The sequence below is a fragment of the Anopheles darlingi genome, chromosome 2 (assembly GCF_943734745.1).
Source record: "Anopheles darlingi chromosome 2, idAnoDarlMG_H_01, whole genome shotgun sequence".
In the NCBI taxonomy this organism is placed as follows: domain Eukaryota; kingdom Metazoa; phylum Arthropoda; class Insecta; order Diptera; family Culicidae; genus Anopheles; species Anopheles darlingi.
The window spans coordinates 27,903,874-27,922,822 of NC_064874.1; the positions used below are offsets into that span (position 1 = coordinate 27,903,874).

General features: G+C 47.4%; 2 protein-coding genes across 3 annotated transcripts; one reads left to right on the forward strand and one right to left on the reverse strand.

Annotated features, from left to right (window-relative positions):
- Window positions 1-4,985: 4,985 nt before the first annotated feature.
- On the forward strand, window positions 4,986-7,325 carry LOC125949517 (glucose dehydrogenase [FAD, quinone]-like). Its single transcript, XM_049676637.1, has 2 exons — window positions 4,986-5,357; window positions 5,437-7,325. Exons 1-2 carry the CDS (start codon window positions 4,988-4,990, stop codon window positions 6,960-6,962), a joined length of 1,896 nt encoding a protein of 631 aa, XP_049532594.1. The 5' UTR covers window positions 4,986-4,987; the 3' UTR covers window positions 6,963-7,325.
- A 411-nt stretch (window positions 7,326-7,736) lies between these two features.
- LOC125949543 (uncharacterized) lies at window positions 7,737-18,949 on the reverse strand. 2 transcript variants are annotated; one of them, XM_049676673.1, is made up of 4 exons: window positions 18,122-18,949; window positions 15,199-15,430; window positions 9,692-10,136; window positions 7,737-9,610 (listed from the first exon to the last, which is right to left on the reverse strand). In XM_049676673.1, the coding sequence occupies exons 2-4, from the start codon at window positions 15,356-15,358 to the stop codon at window positions 9,244-9,246; spliced, it is 972 nt and encodes a 323-aa protein (XP_049532630.1). In that variant the 5' UTR covers window positions 15,359-15,430; window positions 18,122-18,949; the 3' UTR covers window positions 7,737-9,243. The 2 variants fall into 2 exon arrangements, with proteins under 2 accessions (XP_049532630.1, XP_049532632.1); XM_049676675.1 differs by lacking the exons at window positions 15,199-15,430; window positions 18,122-18,949 and adding an exon at window positions 13,705-14,129.

Consider the following 18,949-nt stretch of genomic DNA (forward strand, 5'->3'; position numbering starts at 1 on the left):
TAACAACGGAACGCATCCTGACGCACCACACAGACAGTGACAATGATTTGCAGAAATTTGGGTTTTTGGTAAAGTAGCGAACGACTTGCAGTGTCGTCGAGTAGTTGTCTCTGCATGCACGGCTATGGCATAAAAGCTTCAAAACAATCACATTCAAAGGTTAAGCACGGATTTCGGTTGGGAGTTGCCACTCCAAGTCGCGTATTGGTGCATGCGAGAGCAAATGAGAGACAGTCTCGCGACAATTCACCCTTCGACCCAAGCCGTGCGGTGCGGTGACAATCCCTTTAATAACAACCCTCCCAAGGACAACTGCTTCGGCTGGGGGTTAAAGATTGCGAAGAAAAGGAAAAACGGGTTCGTGATCGCACGTGATCACTCGGTCGTATGCATGCACCGCTTGCGTTGCTGCACCGTGAGCTGGCTGCACCAGACACTGATCGATGATGAAATCATCTGCAATACACGCCCAGACCAAATCAAGAACGGCGCTACGAAAGAGCGAAAAACGCGTTAAGCGACGAACCTGCAGCGAAACGAGGTTGAAGCTAACCGTCCTCCGAAGCGACGAACTGCCTCGCTGATAAGCAACGTGAACTCCGGCACGTAGCAGCACCACTGCACACTGACCACCGGTAGTTTGGAATGCTAAAAAAATCGGTCCCTGGCACTGCGGCGCATAAACGATCAGCAAGAAGGACAGTTCAGAAACAAAAAAAAAGAGCTAGAGGAAGAAACCTGTTGACCTTTCTGCGGTTGCCACCGAGTACTCGATCGAGCGAGAGCGCAGGAGTTGACCTCGGTTTCGTAGTGAAAATCCTTCAAACACCAGATCGTCGATCAAGTGCAGCATGTCCGGGGGAGGGGCGAGGAGGGAAGGGTATGATTGTCGGTTAATTGTCGGGCTATTGTCGGTTTTGTTGGATTCCGTTGATCCTGACTCCACGATCAAGGTTACGCGATGACCATTCATGCGTTTACGCCGTACAATCGATACCGTTGGTCGCTGCCACCACCGCGCTCAAAAGCGTTCGCCGTCATAGGAGGCCATGCAGTGACTCGCAGCACTCGCCAAGCTACCTAACCTCAAACCGAATCAAACTGATATCGACGATCGGCGATGAGTTATCGTATGAAAGTTGGAATATGATAATGGGGACGTGGGACGAGACCTGCGCGGATGCGATAGGACGTCACGCGGAACTAAAAATAGAACTCGCGCCTGACGTCACAGCACGCGCACGAGATAGCCATGATGTCAAGGCCATGCCGTTGTTTGTGTCCCACACAAGATGTAGATCATCTTACCACCAGACCAATAATGTCATTCCGATTGAGAGCCCCAGACAGAGTCCCCTTTCCGCGGAACGTTTCTGTCCTGATTTCAGCCAGGTCACCAGACGCTGTTCCCTCGCGCGTTTTTGCTTTCGATTTTTGGGGCAAAGAATGGGCGAAACAAAAAGCCACAATAAAACACAGAGAGAGAGAGGGAGAAACCTGATTGGCGCTGAACGCTGCGCAAGACGATGACCCCAAAATTAATATGGCTCCTTTTGATCGAGCGTCTCTTAAGGCCTCGAATCGCGAAGTAGTGTCCCGGGCATCGTCCGCTTTGGCATCGATTGCGCCATCCTCCAGTGAGTGAGAGTGATATTCGCGAGTTCGATTCCGATGACCGCCAGGTACCGCCAGCTTCAGGCGATATTGGTCTGTGGGAGGATGAGCTTTGGCGGTGGTTTTTTGTTTCTTTTTGGGCCCACCCGCCAGATGCTCATTGGATATTCTACGCACGCACCACGCCGCTGTCGTAGTTGTTCTGGATGGTAAACCGATGCCGACCCCAAGTTTATTGACTTCTTGGCGACGTTCGGCTGATGGCAGCTGACACAACAAGCACAACAGGTACGAATGGCCGTCCAGCACAGAATGGTATGAGGCAACCTAGAGAACGCTGGCTGGGATGGTGTAAGATCGTTTTCATGGCGCGCGCGCGCTTGCCTGCACGATACCACCTCACCTTCCATGTCCGAAAGTCGAAAAACCGGATCCTCCAGCGATCGCAACATCGGCGCGCAAATTGGAGGGTCTGAAACTACACCGGCCAACAGCATTAATCGTAATCGGACATCACGGTTTAGGCGCAGCCGCAGCACTAAGCTGCTCGTTTGGTCTATGCTCGCCGAGAACTTGTTTAGATCTAGGTCAACCTAGGTATGCGCGCAACATATCGCGCCGTGTGGCCTCGGACGATCAAGTCGAACAATCCAAAAGCCATACGTACACGTCCGCCATGAATTGTCACCTGACGGTACCCGAATGGTTTGGTCCCACCCGTCGGCGGTGTCTGGTGTGAAACAAACAACTCCGTCCGTACACCGGACCTGTTCAGTGGCGGACCCGGTCGTGAACTTCACCTTCACGCCCAAACCACCAACTGACCTGGAGGATGAAATCTCGGAACGCGCTTGTCCAACCGATTGTACGCTCTGTTGCTGATGATTGCCACGGTTCTCATCCAAACGAGAGATGATCCATGTTTGATTACCACAAACCATGGACATTTGATTGTAATGTAACCCCACACCACTCCCAGACAGCCGACCGATCCATCGATTAGCGGCAATTCGATGCGCAAAGCCGTCGATCCGTGACAACGACATCTGCAAGACGACGGCGACCACGACGACGACTTGACGTTCGAGGCTGGATCTATTTGGAATGCACTGATCGCCGGCACCGATCGGTCGCCGGTTGAAGAACAAGCGGCTAATATGAGTGAGGCTCACGCATACCGCCACCGTGCCTCTCCGTGAAACTCACCCGCTGTCGCGGCCCCCAAAAACCGATCCCTCCAACCAACCAACCAACCCATCCGGTCGCCGCTCACCGTAGATTAGGTTTCTCGCGCGAACCAGCGCGAAAGGAGTAGGGAGGTGCGCTTAGAAGCGGTATGATTATTGGTCACGATACGGCGAATGGATTTAGTTGCAGTTTGAGACCCACATCGAACAGATCATCGTGGCCGACCACGGATCGTACGGGATCGTACGGCACGCGGGACTTCTTAGTGTGTGACCATTGGATGTGCGAAACGCCAAAAGGCTCCAAACGGTGTGGCCACCGGAGGCGTGCTGTACAACAAGTGTCAGGGCGCTACCATAACGCTGAAACGCTGCAAGGTCAGTTTTGATGGATCTTCAGAGGGCCTCGCTGAATCTCTTCGATCGGAATCGGTGCGACCGTGCACGCAGCGTGAGACATCTCGAGTGTGAAGCAATGTGAAGTGTGCACGAGTGATCGCTTGATGCGGGTCCTATTTTTGCATCATAACAGACCTCTCTATCTCTCCGTAGATGCATACGTGTTTACTTGTTATTCCAATCACAACGCAAAGCAACAACAACGTGCAATGCCTTCGGTTTAGATCCGATATTGTGTTTAGCCTTCAAGTTGAAGCGGTGCATTGCAACTTCAACAAACGGTTTAGACTCATTGGTTGTAGAAGCTAGCGCTTAATTCGTTAAATATCTGACTGTGTTTGGTGGTGTTTCTTTTATTCTACTCGGAATGAAAACTTACTTGCAAGATACAAAAACCATGTATCGGAAAATATATTCAGCAATGAGTCTCGAAGGTCTAGCACCGCAACTACATTCACTAAATTTAGTTAGTACGCTACTGAAGATGAAAGTTTGAAATTAAAATTTAGTACCTAATTCAAAGTCCATCACGCTTGAGACAAAGGCTTAAGAGGCTTATTTTAAGTGGTGATAATGAGGCCATTTATGAGAAATCGATTGCAAGGACATTGATATGATAGCTCGACAATGCAATGTCAATAACAGCAACGTAAACTTGCATTTTTTGATCAAATTGGAGAGCAAATTATGAAAAAGAAAACAAAATATCTCGAGTTATTGTAAACCACCAATCATCTCAGAGGTACCTTACAAAGATCGTTACGTGTCGCAAGTCACGATACAATGTTTCGGTCATTAGAACCAGGCGTGAATCATTTCTGTAACAAAAACTAAAGCCTAAACTCAATGCAATACCAGCTCAGGCCACTGCTAGCAGCCCAGCGATGGTCCAAACGATCTTCAATAACCATAATTAACTAACTGCCTCCTTCAGAGGTACACTGGCCGCTCACGCCAGCGGCCATTTGTCATTGACATTTTAATTTTCCGCTCAACCTTAACCGGTCGAATCGGATCGGCATTCTCAACTACCTATGCGCGGAGGCTAAACAGTGACAGAGCAAACCCCCGCGTTGGTCTACTATTGACTTCTGTTGCCTGCTCACGAGTCGTGTCCCGGGGTTATGGAATCGTTTAAATGGTGATCCTAATAGCCAAAGACACGGAGAGTAGAGCGGAAGACATCCACACAACTCGGATACACCGATACAGATCCAAGGTCCGTAATGAAAACTGCGGCCTGTGATGCGGGTTCCGACAAAAACAATTCTCGATCAAAATAGGGCCCTCAAAATGGCGAGGATGACCACCTGTTGGGGCCACACTGATGATTTGCGCGTTGATGTTTGCACAAAGGCAATCAATCAACTCCCACCGACATCAAATTGCGATGTGGATGGCGCCAACGGAGCTGGTCTGGGAGAAGGCGGCAATCCGCGAGGATCTGCACAGAAGATGCTCGGGTAACGAAGGTTAAACCCGAGGTCCGAGGCCCCCTCCGGACCGTACTCGGAACTGGTTGAGCACAATTAGTAATTGGCAAACGGGTTGAAAGCAGCCGAGCAGAAGAGTGGTAAATGGCGTATGGCCTTGCGCCATGGAGTGCCGTACCCGTACACCCGAACAAAGGACCGCGAAAATCGTGAACTTCGACTCGCGTAACTCGAGACCAGCATCGCGCAGCCGATCGATCGATGAAAGCGAATGCCACAATGAAGATGATCACTCGAAACATCGGTCTATGTCCATCTAATTCAACTTCTCTCCATATCCAGGGCTGACAGATGATGCACTCAACATGGACGCTGCGGTCGATGGCGCCACTACGATTCGTTGCCATGGTTGCGCTGATGCTCGCGATGATGGCTTCGTTCGTGCAGACCCAGAGTGGTCCCTCGTACGTGCTGGAGACTCTGTTCGATGAGCTGAGCTTGCTGATGCGCCGTGGCCCAAACGCATCCATACCGATCCCGGAGGCCCCGAAACAGCTACGCAAAGAGTACGATTTCGTGGTGATTGGTGCCGGATCCGGTGGATCGGTGATGGCCAACCGGTTAAGCGAGATGAGCGGCTGGAATGTGCTGCTGCTGGAGGTGGGCAAGGAGGAGAACGCCGTCTCGAATGTGCCACTGACGGCGGGCTTGACCACGGCCACCGGTAAGTGTAGTTGAGTGAGTGGTTCGATGTAAGACTCCAATGACGCATGATGGCGCCTGTTTCGTGTATTTCATTGCAGGTTACAGCTGGGGCTATCGATCGGATCCAATGAAGAATGCATGCCGTGGCCTCGAGCACGGTGTCTGCTACTGGCCGAAAGGGCGCGGTCTCGGTGGTACCAGTCTGATCAACTTCCTGCTATATGGCCGCGGTCACCAACGGGACTATGATGAGTGGGAAGAGGCCGGTAACTATGGTTGGGGTGCCAAGGATGTGTGGAAGTACTTTGAGAAGGCCGAACTGGTCAAAGGCCGTCCGACGAATCCGTACGGTTATCTGCACATCGAGGAAAGTTCCTACGAAACGCCAATGTTGGCCCGGTACATCGAGGCCGGTCGTCGGTTAGGTTACCGACACATTGCTCCCGACGATCCGCTACAGCTCGGATTCTACAAAGCACAGGCCACTATGGTGGATGGGGAGAGATGTAGTGCAGCACGAGCATACCTCAAACCGGTTGCTGGACGTCCGAACCTACATATCGCAACCCGTTCCTGGGCTACCCGTATCCTGATCGATCCGATCACGAAGACAGCCTTCGGGGTAGAGTTTACCAGGAACAAGCGATCGCACACGGTCCGGGTGCGGAAGGAGGTGATCCTGGCCGCTGGTGCCATCGCTTCACCTCAGCTACTGATGCTATCCGGAATCGGTCCAAGAGAGCATCTCGCAGAGCTCGGCATACCGGTGGTGAAGGATCTACGCGTTGGCTACAATCTGCAGGACCACTCGACGCTATCCGGGCTCGTTTTTACCGTCAACAGTCCGGTTACGATCCGGGAGCGTGATATGCGACGTCCGGCTAACTTCCTAAACTATTTGATCGCTCGTCGTGGCCCCTTCACACTGCCCGGCGGTGCCGAGGGTATTGCGTTCGTCAAGACGAACGGTTCACGGTCACCGGACGATTATCCGGACGTGGAGCTAGTGCTAGGGACGGGTGCGGTCAATAACGATGAGTCCGGTGCACTGCGCCACACCTTCGGTATGACACGAGAGTTCTACGAGCGTACGTTCGGAGGTGCACGCGGACAGCACGCGTTCGGTATTGCGCCCGTGCTGATGCGTCCGAAGAGCCGTGGGCGTGTGTGGTTAAAGAGCCGCAATCCGTTCCAGTGGCCGCACATGGAGGGTAACTTCTTCGATCATCCGGACGACCTGGCCACCATGGTCGAGGGCATTAAGCTGGCCGTGGCCATCGGGGAGTCGGATAGCTTCGCCAAGTACGAGGCGCGGCTACTCGAGACGCCCTTCTACGGTTGTGAGGCGTATCGCTTCCGGTCGGACGATTACTGGCGGTGCTGTTTGCGGCAGGTAGGCGCCAGCATACAGCATCAATCGGGGACATGTAAGATGGGTCCGGCTAGCGATCCCGAGGCGGTCGTTGATCCGGAACTGCGGGTGCATGGTATACGTGGGTTGCGGGTTGTGGATGCTTCCATCTTCCCCATCATCCCGTCAGCGCACACCAACGGGGTAGTTATAATGGTCGGTGAAAAGGCGGCCGATCTGGTGAAGCAGCACTGGAACAATCAGGTGCAATAGTGCGTCCTGAATGTTGCAGTGTTGGCGCGAGATATTAAACTAGTCAATCAATTTGCGGTAGTCCATAAAATGCTCATAAAAGCGGGAGTTCTAGCGCCAGACACACGCGCACTGTGCCAGTAGAACAGCTATTGATTTTAAAAACTCAAGTGAATGCAAACAAAAACATGTTAAGAACAAAATTAGCTTCATTTTCTAGAATAAAGAGAAAACTTTCGATTTTATTCGTAAGGTTTATTTTAATTCAACTGTTTTTGTTTCATAAAAATGAGGGCATGCACCGCCCAGAGCATAACTGGTACAGAGCCTTACAAATGTCAGTCTCCATATTTTCATAGAAACGAACCGTCACACGTTGGAGACCAGAAGGCTAGAGTTCGAATCCTTACAGGAACAATGGTTTTATTTATGTGATTAAGATTTAAAACATATAATTGTTTTTTTAATATTGAACCATTTTTAATATTGAACAAGAAAGATAATCCTTATTGAATTCTTTTAATAAAGATCAAAACCCACAAGAAAGAATTGAGCCTTAGGCAATATCATTTGGGCGCAGCAAACAAAAAATTATGTTTTGAGTTCGAGCACAAGTTGAGGATCTGAATAATTTTTGTTCAATAAATATGATAATTCGATCAATAATTAAGAGATAAAGAATTCAAAAAACTCAGCATTAAAAGATCCGCCAACTCAAACGATCCTTGTGCTAGATTGATCGATATTCGATTAATTTCTTTCGTAACTGAACGCAAACCTCATTTAATTATGTGTTTCGATGACGAATGGAAAAGGATACCATTCGATTTATTTCCGTGTTAATCACCTTCCAGCGCTTCACTAAAGTTATTTAAATATAAATACCACTTGGATGTTCTTTTTTGCATCTACCTTTCCCTTCGAACGATGAAGAATGGCAATCGATTGTTAGTTACACGATTAGTGTAATTTGCCAGCAAAACTTGTTATTTACTGTCAACTCTCTTATACGTATGATTGAGATAAATCTGCGCCCATCTTCACAGAAGCTTTTTTCTTACCTAACGTCCTCCCTTATCTGTTACCTACTATTACAGCATAATGATTCCATTATTTGCTTCATTTTTATTCACTATCGCTATCCTTCTTTAGAATAATTTTCAATGTTGTTGCTGGTTTTCAAAATTACTGGGATATTGTTTAACTGGTTCAACACTAGTTCTTATTGCAGCTCTTTTTTTTATAATTACGGAAGTATTACAACACAAAAACAAATTATGTGCGCAACAATAATCTTTTGTAGAAAGTGACGACTCTGCAGCTACGAAAAATATTATTTAATTTCCACAATTACGAGCGTGCTAATAGCGAACGAAACAGCTTATCTTGAAATTTTGAGAAACAAAGGTTGATGACAAAGCAAAAGAAAGCTGCCAGATAGTTAATTACCACCCCGATTTATACACTCCGTAAAAGTTATGCACAGCTATCGGAGAGTTGCTTTTGACGCTATCACTTGTTGAATCGATTGGATCGATTTTGATAAACACTGGAAGCAGACAGTAAAGAGCCAAGCAATTGGAACAACATTGAGCTCGTGTTAAGTGCCTACACTATCCTTCCTACCGTTCTAACGTATCTTGTTTTCGCAAACACTATCATCTACCACATTTACATTCATTTCATATCCCCAAAATGCATCAAAATCCAGCAAAAGCCTTCACAATATTACGCTTTGATCTCACAACAGACTGTAGTATGATTGCTTATAGAAAAGAGTTTCTGTTTCTACCTAATGCTACTGATAATGGGAAGTTTGATACGCGTTAGCGCTACGCTAGCAGTGTCTGGTGTCTTGTTTCCCGCGATTCCGGACTATGTGTATGCTTTGACTGCACTACTTCGACTACGCTGTACATCTTTTATGTGTCGTAAATATGATGGATAATAAATAGAACATAGAGTGGCCAGCGATAGCGTCAGTGTCAATCGAATCACCGAAATAGAACCACTGACACCGAGGATGTGCCTGTCGTCCACTGAGTATGTTGATGGTGAGATGTTGCCAGAATCTGAACAACGTTACGTGCATATAGATGGCAACCGGTGAATCAGAGGGAAGGTAGAAAGAGAGAGTGTGTGTCCATAGCTTCTTCTTCATTTGTAGCGCTTTACACATTTGATGCGTTTGATTGAATCTCCTTCAAATCAACCCCGATTCATTTCTGAAGAAGCCTTTTTTCTCTGCAGTCTATTCTCTATGACGATGATCCCGCAGGATAGGCGGGTGTAGTATGGCTGTTCACTTTTGTACCGTCAATGGAGCTGTTATCCTCTGTTTACTCTGTGGTCCATAGAACTGGCTGCGTAGCGTCTCGTTCTCCGGATTGGCCATTACCGATTCGATGAAGGCATTCGTTTCCTCCTGCAACTGGGACAAGCGTAGCTGCAGCTCCTGATTACGCCGAATCAATCGTACCGTCTTCAGCGCTATATCGAACAGACCCTTGTGATTGTTCGGATGATGCGGTACATTCTGATGGTTATGATGCAGCGGATGGTGCGACTGGTACGACCGTGAAGCGGACATTACTGCGTACGCGGTCGAAACGCTGCTATCCTCACGGAAACCATCGTCATCAAAATCAGACATACTGTACGAATTGCATCTGCAACAACACAAATAGATAAAGGACAATTAGTTACACTCTATCACAAGCGCTAGGATCATTCTCAGTTCCTCCACTTACTGGCAGCTAACGATGCTTCCCAACGGTGAGAAATCACAATTTCGATCGTCCATCGAACTGGAACAGCCGCTCGACGATACGCTCATCGATCGTCGACTCCGCACCCGGTGGCCAACCATGCTGCTGCTGCTACCATCTTCCATCGAATCGATACTGTCCATCGGATCGCTCGGCTCTGAGCTGGTGCTACAGTGGATGTTTGCACCACTGCAACTGCTGCTACTGCTGTTGCTATTACTGACGGTGCTGCCATTGTTACTGATACTGGTACTACTTCCGCAGCTGAACTCGCTGCTGGACGATGTCGACGATGAGCTTGTCGTTTCATCAATTTGCGGCTCGGGCCCACTGATGACGCACGGCCGGGGACTGCTCTTCCCGTACGGTGCCGTCCTGCTTCGTCCAGACAGCCTACAAACTGCAGATTGCTTCTGACTTTTACCGACTGAAACGAAGAACGAACACAAAACAGATGGTCACAATTATGATAACAGGCAGATCTTAATACATTGTATAAACGGGGTCCAGTACACACACACACACACACACACACACACACACACACACACACACACACACCAGCGTTTTGGTGAATTGACTAGTGACTATCCGCGACATTATGGACAAATCATGAGTGAAACGGAACGGATCGAAAGCTCCCGATAAAGACGCCTTACGTGATCGCCACTACATTGCAAATCAATCTCGCGAAGCGGCTCTTTACATCCCCGCAGGTCACGTTACACATCACATCGCGACATGATCTCATCCATTCCCGCACACTTCAGTGTGGACTTTTCGCTACACCAGACAATAGGTGACCGGCTGTCCAATGAGAAGGAGGATGTATGCGACGACCGTTGCAACGACTACTACGCTGGTCGTCGGGCTACCGCTTCGTCACTCCCGGCAGCGGATTTGAATAAAAATATTCTTGGTGCGACAAAATAAAAACACTCCGTCCACGCCACACACAGCCTGATCACGTTCCGAAGCACTTGCGGACATGATCTGCAAGCAGTGGGTTCTTAATGCACATTGGCCAGCCAGTTACCAGTAGCCATTACATGACCAAGCTGTCAACTGTTTTCATAACAGCTCTAGTTTGCGGTCAATTAAAGCAATCTACGATACGCAATCAGCGAGCGTTTTGTGAATAACAAAATTTAAAAAAATATTGATGGGACATGCTCTTAAAAATTTCTATCTTTTTTTTCAACCAAAGATAAAAGCCGTGAAATTACGAAAAAAAAACTGTATTTCTAATTGTCTAATAGTAATGGGCACTAATACTGGATAAAAACGAAACATTCGAGGGAAAGTATGACAAAAGAGCTTTGTATTGCAAAAGTACCGATACCATATAGGCTCTATACAGCATTTGAAGCGGCCAATTCATCGTACTATAAGACGTAGCCTTGGAATTGGATGTACTAATCACGTTTGGACAGGACATTTGAATGAAACCTGAAACCGAATTACAGCATAAAACGAACACGAGCTGGCGACCCTGGAGGTGGAATGGAATCCATGTCATAGACAATCCGTATACACCCATTAGGAACAATCGTTCATCGTGATGAGCTAATCTATGACTCTCCTTGGCGCCAATGCGGATCATCATTATCAACGTCCCGAGAAAACTCAATGAAAAGAATCATAAATTCCAAACCCCTCTTAAAACACACCTGCTGCGACCGGTTATTCACCTCCACTCCCTGCCATTAACCAATTCGCTGCTAATTATCCCGACGAAGCACCACTAGGCCTATACCAACAACCCTTGCCTTCCCGTCCGTGTGCTGTTGCTAGAGTACCGTGGCATAGTTAGAGCTGCTGTCCACCTCCTAGCCTAGCAGCACATGGCCGATCGTGCTTCACGGTACACCGTTCGCGCACATTGCTAGGCGCGCGACACCCAAACGCATAGCAAGTAGACACGCCATCAACAAACGCGTACCACATCGCGGTCTGCCATGTGCTTCACACGCCACCCGGCAAACAACGTGCAGCAGCAGCAGCAGCAGCAGCATACACACACACTCCGCACCTCATCGGCTACGGCGACGACGGCGACGAACGGTCGTCGTCTTCGTCATCGACTCGGTTCCGTGATCATTGTGTAGTAACCACGTTGCCAGTGCAGCCCCCGTAGCGAAAGGGCGCACGACAACCACGTGGACGAGACCGATGGTGGTTGATAATGTCGCGACACTCCTCGGCGATTGGAGTAGTGCGACCACTGACTCCTTTCCTCCTCCGTCAGACCAGGGCCGTAGCTCGATGAACGTGCGCACCAGTTACCAGGAGCATCCAGCCAGTTGCTTCCGTCAGAACGGTGACGATGACGACGACAACCACGATGTGCTCCGTCTAATGGATCGGTGGGAGGTGGGTGCAGCGGTGGGGTGTAACAAATGAAATCCAACTGAAACTGACCAGCTTCGCAGTCAGCCACAGCTCCACGTGCTATTTAGCGATCGCGCGTGAGCTCGAACACTACTTTCGTGCGAAACTGCAATCCTTCCCCGGATTGAAATCGGAATCGGAGGAAAAAGAAATACAACACGACGGCCATGTCTGGTCGCGCCACAGAATGCGAGTTGGCTGAGCTCGCTAAATCATGAATTTCTTATTTTTTCGGCTAAAAGCATCATCCTTAGGGCTCACTCTCTACTCAATTTCCTGCTGTTGCTGCTGTTGGCTCAAGTTAATCCACTCGGAATGTGTGGACCGGCAGGATAAGAGAGGAGCTGCTTTGCTGTGCATGCATTAGTAATTCACTTTTTTTTTACTTCACGAGGCAGCGCGCTCGAGAACCGGAGGTCGGTCGGTGTCACGTGTTCGATTCCGTTGCTTGTGTTTACTCGTGGTGGCGACTCTCCTTGTGCGCGATCACTATTCGCGCGTTGTTGCCGTGGCAATCCGCCACTTCAGTGCGGCTACTAAAGGAGAATCGCGATGGTAACGAGGGGGGGAGAGGGGAAGTAGTGCGTCGGCAACATCCACCACCAAGCGGTGGTCGCACTTAAACTCTTTCCGATCCATTCCAACGTACTCGATGGATCGATGGAAGGATGGCGTTCAAGTTTGCTACAACTCTTGAAGATTAGGTGTTTGCAGTAGAGTTTAGGGTTTGGCATTGCGTTCTCACTGCCGCGGGGGATCATCTTATCTCTTCTCTTGACCTACATTTGAGACGTAAACACAGTTCAGACGTGGTACAGCCACGAGGTAAACGCTTTTACACGATGCGTTAGTTTAGTGTTATAGTGTAGTTTGTTGAAACAAATGGTGCGTTTCAACAAACAAGAGATAAATACATTGTGAGAAAAAAAATGTTTCCATATAAAGCAGTTTACTAGTACAATTTTCTTTACTAAGTAAAATCCTGTAACAAAACACAAGTGCAAAAGCAATACCGATAAGAAGAACAAATGTAATATTTGCATTGCAAACTACGCTTTTTTAAGCATAATCGTGCAAAATTAGCATAATCATTTTCCCACAGAAACCGAATACGCTAAATGAATTACTAATGCACTTTGAAGTACATTTCTTTTAACCTGAAGTCTAAAAACAAGATGTATGATCGTTTTGTATGATTGTCGCTGAGCGATAATATGTATGATTTCAATTGTTCTCTCTTTCTTTAACTCTTTAACTGGAAAGATCTCTTTACCAGTCGAGCATAACGGCATGTTCATGTAACCAGTACTTCTGTTTTGTCAGATTCAGTTTGAACATTGTTATGACGAGCCATGATCGTTTCAATTGATCAAATCGATGATATCTTTAAATTTAGCTTAAAATCAATCGATTGATAAAAAAAGAAACTTCACTTCAATCAGAACTTGTCACAACAGCAACATTTGTTACATGATCGTCGCTAAGCACATATAAAAAAAGATTGAGGAATAGGAAAACTAGCATTAGCCCTTGGCAACACACCCCTTCCACACTCCCGAGGTGACGAGTGTGTCCGAAACGTAGTACGGAAATGGAGAACTTACAACTTAAGCCGCTTACAATGCCCAACTGCATTCGCTGTTGCTCGGCACAAACGTCGAAACCAACCCGAAGGACAATCATTTACCCTGTCCGGAAGTGACCGACCAACGCAGAACTGGAGGGAGGTTTCGAGGTTTGAGTGAAATCGTAGCTGATTAGTCACAACCGGTGTATGCCGTCGTCATCACGTGTCGCTGCAAGTGATCTACTGTACGTCACGTCAGCGTTGGACTCGACGAATGGTCACAACTCTTTTAACCATTGTTTCTAGCAAACAAGGAACCCTCAGGGAAAGGAAGGGAGGGAACGCTTTACTCAGATACTTGTTCCAAGAATCCATAAGAGCTTCTTCCTCTCGCCGAGTATCATTTCTTAATACCGTTAAGTGCGCAACACCAAGGAGTGGCATGCTGCGGAACAAACAACATTCCACCGTGAACAGCAGGTGGCAGTGGGAGGAGAGAAGCGAGATGTGTTTACCCAACCAAAAGAAGCATCATCAAGTTTCCGTTTCCATCCGGTGTCGGTGGCCAGAACGAACCAATTACATTACCGCCACGAACTGAAACAGGCGTGCATGTACCGGGGCCCGCCGGTCGTCGAGAGACTTTTACTTTCGTTGCGTGTCCGCTCCACCACCCACCACCGATGACCGTACCCCCCACCAGTCCACCACCGTTTAACCCGACGCCTCTATAATTGGATGCAAACGACGCAAACGACCGCGAACCGCGCACCGCATTCGGTCCCACGAAAAACGCGCGTTAAACCGCGCTTCAAATGCTGGCCAAGATGGTTGAGAGCCGCCGTGGCCGTCGTGTAGGCCGCGAATATCGCGAACGTTCACATAACTCCCTCGCGCATTCGCGGTTGATGAGGATGAGGATGTTAATGGTTGCTAACGGACTCGTTGCCATTCGTCGTCGTAGGGTGGCCAGACTCATGTACACACACACACGCACCACCTACTCGCGACGCTTGTCAGCAAAACACGTGACGGATGCGCCATGAAATGAACCGCAGTAAGTAAGCAATCAACGGCAATCGCGGGCCCCGACAGTGAACTAAACGTGCTACTGGTAATGACACGAACAAACACACACACACACACGTACAGAGTAACCACGAGATAACTGTGGATCATCTGTGGAAGAGGAGAAGCACGAGGAAGGCTCACATCGCGGGCAATCCCAACTGACCTACCCTACACGATCGGCTGGCTCCAGTTGAGCATTCTCATCGCTTTTAATCATCGATATGCTCTGCTGGCTTCGTGAGGATCGCTGTTTAATTCGCGATTCCGCTCTCATCGTCGTCCAACACCTCGCCTACCCAGATCAGTTCTTCCCACTATGATCAATTCTTCCTTCGGATGATCGCGGCACGTTCCTTTGTGAACGTCCGCAATCCGTGCCTAAGCAAACGGTCGTTCAGTTCCGGTCACGTGGTGCCAGACTCATGGAAAAAAATCGGTGATCCGTTGTTGTTGGACTTACCGTAGTTTATCACGGAGAAGTTGGCGACCGGTGGTATGCCGCCACCGCCTGCCGGTCTCGGTGACAACGGTGAATCGCTACGCGCCGGTGACGGCATTTGGAGATCGTCGACCGTCGCCGGCTGCTCGGTTGGAGCTGTCGTCGCCTTACCAGAAGACATCACTATGGTAACGAAGTTGGTGTTGGAAGAGAGCTCGATGAACTTGAAGACGAGGTCTGCTAACGGGATTGTCTGCGAAGAATACGAGAATGGTTCGTTAGATAAGAATATACGAAGCAGAGGAAATAATAAAGAAGAACTGAAAATATAATGTCATGCACTATTGAGAAACCGTAGAATTTAAATGGATAGATTTGAGGTTCTAAACATATCAAAACTGGATCATATTCACGATTAGAAGTTAACAGTTTGAAACTTCCGAAAAAAAGTAATGTATTGTTAATCGTAAATCATTCATTTCAACTCTTAAATTATTTTAACATATTTAGCTCTATCCATTGTTTAGTTGTAGCATGTTACTGTTCAACATTAGACAAAAAGACACAATCATGCGTAGCATCCGTCGGCACGTTGTGCGACATGACATGGTCATCCACAATGCATAACGAATGTCCCAAACGAATGTCTTCTGAATATCCTTATTCGAAATCCAAGATTACACTTAGAACAAACCAATTAAAATGAACATTTCACGTTATTAATTTATTCACGTTGGACACTTTCGTTTACAATAAATTGAATTTAGGTTTGCTCCTCTGTTGAACAACATAAAACAGTGCAGCATAACTACAACATCATTGAGTACACGTTTTGTAAACCTATAAAACTTCCAGATTAAACATCAGACCGTCACAGCCTAGTAAACTAGTTAATAATATTGTGAAATTGTCTTTCCGAACTCATGCCACATGCCTTATGGCAATGAGGATTATTGTGTTTCCTCTCTTATCGCTATAAGCATCTTCACCTCTCCCTTTCAAGACAGTGACCTGACCTTTACGCCCATGCATTTCGTTTATTTTCTCCATTAGCAGCATAATCTACTGGCTATTATGTCGACATACATTGTGTTCGTTAGCTCCAGTCAACGGGCATCCCTAGAAGTTGCGGTGGTAACAAACAAAAAAAAAAGCAGACACCTCATGCTGCCACCACTTTGATAATCGTATTCTCAGCTCCACAAAACGGTCCAAGCAAACATACAACAAGATTAAAAAAAACTATCAAATACTGATCACCGAGAACGCACATGGGCTACGAACTGCGAAAAGCGATGCTCTGTTATGGAGGAATAAAGAAAATCCGTACGTCTGGGGTCAAAAGGGCCATGAGCGGCTCGGTTCGACGTGTTGTGTACGTGGAAGTGATAAAGGATGTTATACAGCGACTTTTGAGGACAACTTTAAAACCCTGAAATACTTCGTACCGGAAATCACGGCTTGGGGTTCACACACTCTTTTGCATAATCCTTGTTCCAATTATTGCTGAGTATTTATTTGAAAGTGGATTTAAAATTGGAAGAAATTTTGCTTTATTTGCGATACTTATCTTTCACTTAAATATCTTTAATCTCCACTTGAGAAATACTCTCTATACAACATACTTTTTGATTGAATAAACCAACCAACCTATCGTCCAATTGGATAGTTTTCTCCAAATGCATTTTGGTCGACAAATTTACTTATTCATGCTCATTAACGATGGAAGTTAATGACGATGACGATCACTTTTCAGTTCACAATTTTCGACCGCTTGTCAGATAAGGACGTTTAAATACAAATCTAGCTTTTTTTTTTCTTTATGCTACATATTTCAGGAGTGAACATATCGGTGAACCGAAGCATTGAATTGCTGCCTAAGTAAAACCGCAGTTTTTGTCATTCGTAACGGCGAAACTAAAATTGGTTCGGAATGTTTCTGCTTTGCACATATTACTGCAGCACATTCGACGGCTTTAATCTATTTAATGTAAAGTCAATTGTTGATTTTTGGTTAGATTATTTCGAGCCAATTTCCATTATTCTTCTACATTCGTTTGAAATGCTTAACGATCCTGTTAATTCCATTCCTTTTCTAGTTTCCATACTTAGTTGTTGGCCTTTTTCACCGACTATTTTTAAAGTTTAATGTTAACTGTTTAATAATTCGCGGTCTAAAGATGAAATACCTTTTTTAACTGAGCGAGATTTTGAGACGCTCGTTTCGGTGCAGTTATCAATTACCAATCCCTACTAACGATTATCTTATGCTCTTCTTGTTTTAGTCAACATGCTTATGATAAAATTCCCAGTAGCATAAACAATATTTTATATTTTATGTGTTTTCTGCTCCCCATTGATGCCACGTTATTAGAAATGCCAGCATAACAACACGAGGCCCTGCTCGAAGTAGTCTGCAACGACCATTATTGTAACCGTTGTGTTGTAATTAATGCCGAACATGGCGCATGTAGAAGCCCATTATAAGCGAAATGTGATGCCTTCCACACCAACCGAAACCTGTCCCACGACTCGTGTCCAGCTGCTGCTCTGGACCATTTTCGTTCACATCATTGGGCGGCCATCGTTGCAAGCCCAACCTGTGACCGTCATTTGTGCCAACCAGACACTCCCAAAATAACTTCAATTAATCATCCGCGACCGCGATGTTCCTCACCGCGTACCGTTACCATCCCCAACCAAGCACACGATTCAACCCCTGCACCAAGGGTGTTTTTGGGGAGCTGATCGCATTACCAGACACCGTCGTCGGCATTTGCGCTGGCCATCGGTGCTGTGGTCACGTACACTATAGCGCGTGGCCTCGCGTGGCGTGGCGTCGCGAATGCGAACGCCGAAAACCTAGCGGCCCCGTTGCATGTTTGCACGGTCATCTGGCGTCGAAGTTTCTGGTTTTTGGGTTTGTTGGGTCATCGACACTTACCTTTTCGCTCGAAAGCAGCTGCTTCGTAAAGGAATAACCACCTGCGGCCAGCAATTACTTCCGTTTGTCTGTAGCGTAGTGGTTCGAAGGGTTTTTTTTCTAACCCGCCTGCTAGATTGTTTGCTCAGACGGCACGTCGATATGCACACGACAAAGCCGTCGATTGTGTAGTACCGTAGCACCGCGAAGATTCCACCAAAAGGCAAACCCGGATGGCGACGGTTGTTGGTAAAAATGGCCGCAACTGCCTATTTTATCTCCGGCTTTTCACTGGCGGCAATAAACCCCTTGCTTTTCGGCAATCTTCTTTGTCACTTTTCGTTCACACGTTTAACGTTAACACACGCACACACGCACGACGCCAGTCGGCACCACGCACTTTTGGGAAGTGGGAGGAAGCGCGACCTTTTTTTTTTGTTGGGGGGAACAGCCGTCGCCACTCGCTTGTTGCAACCGAGTTTTTGGCTTGCCGGAGGAGCGGACAAACAAAGATCCGAAGCAAACAGAACCCAAACACACACAAACACACAGAAACTGTCGTGCGTACCCACGGAACAATATCAACAGTCGCGGCACCACCACTTGCAGCATAGAAAAAGGGGTTGTCACGCGCTAAACACAAGGCCAGAAAACTTTTCGAAACTCAACCCTCTTGACGTCCGGAATGCGGTTGAATGAATGCGTAACTGTAACTGCACTGTTGGGAATTCTTGGTACAGAGAACCACCGAACACACCTTGACGAGCCCTCCCCGATCAACGGAACGTATGTTGGACACAACAAATTAACCCGTTTTTACGACGGCCGGACAACACGCGCTGGCTGAAG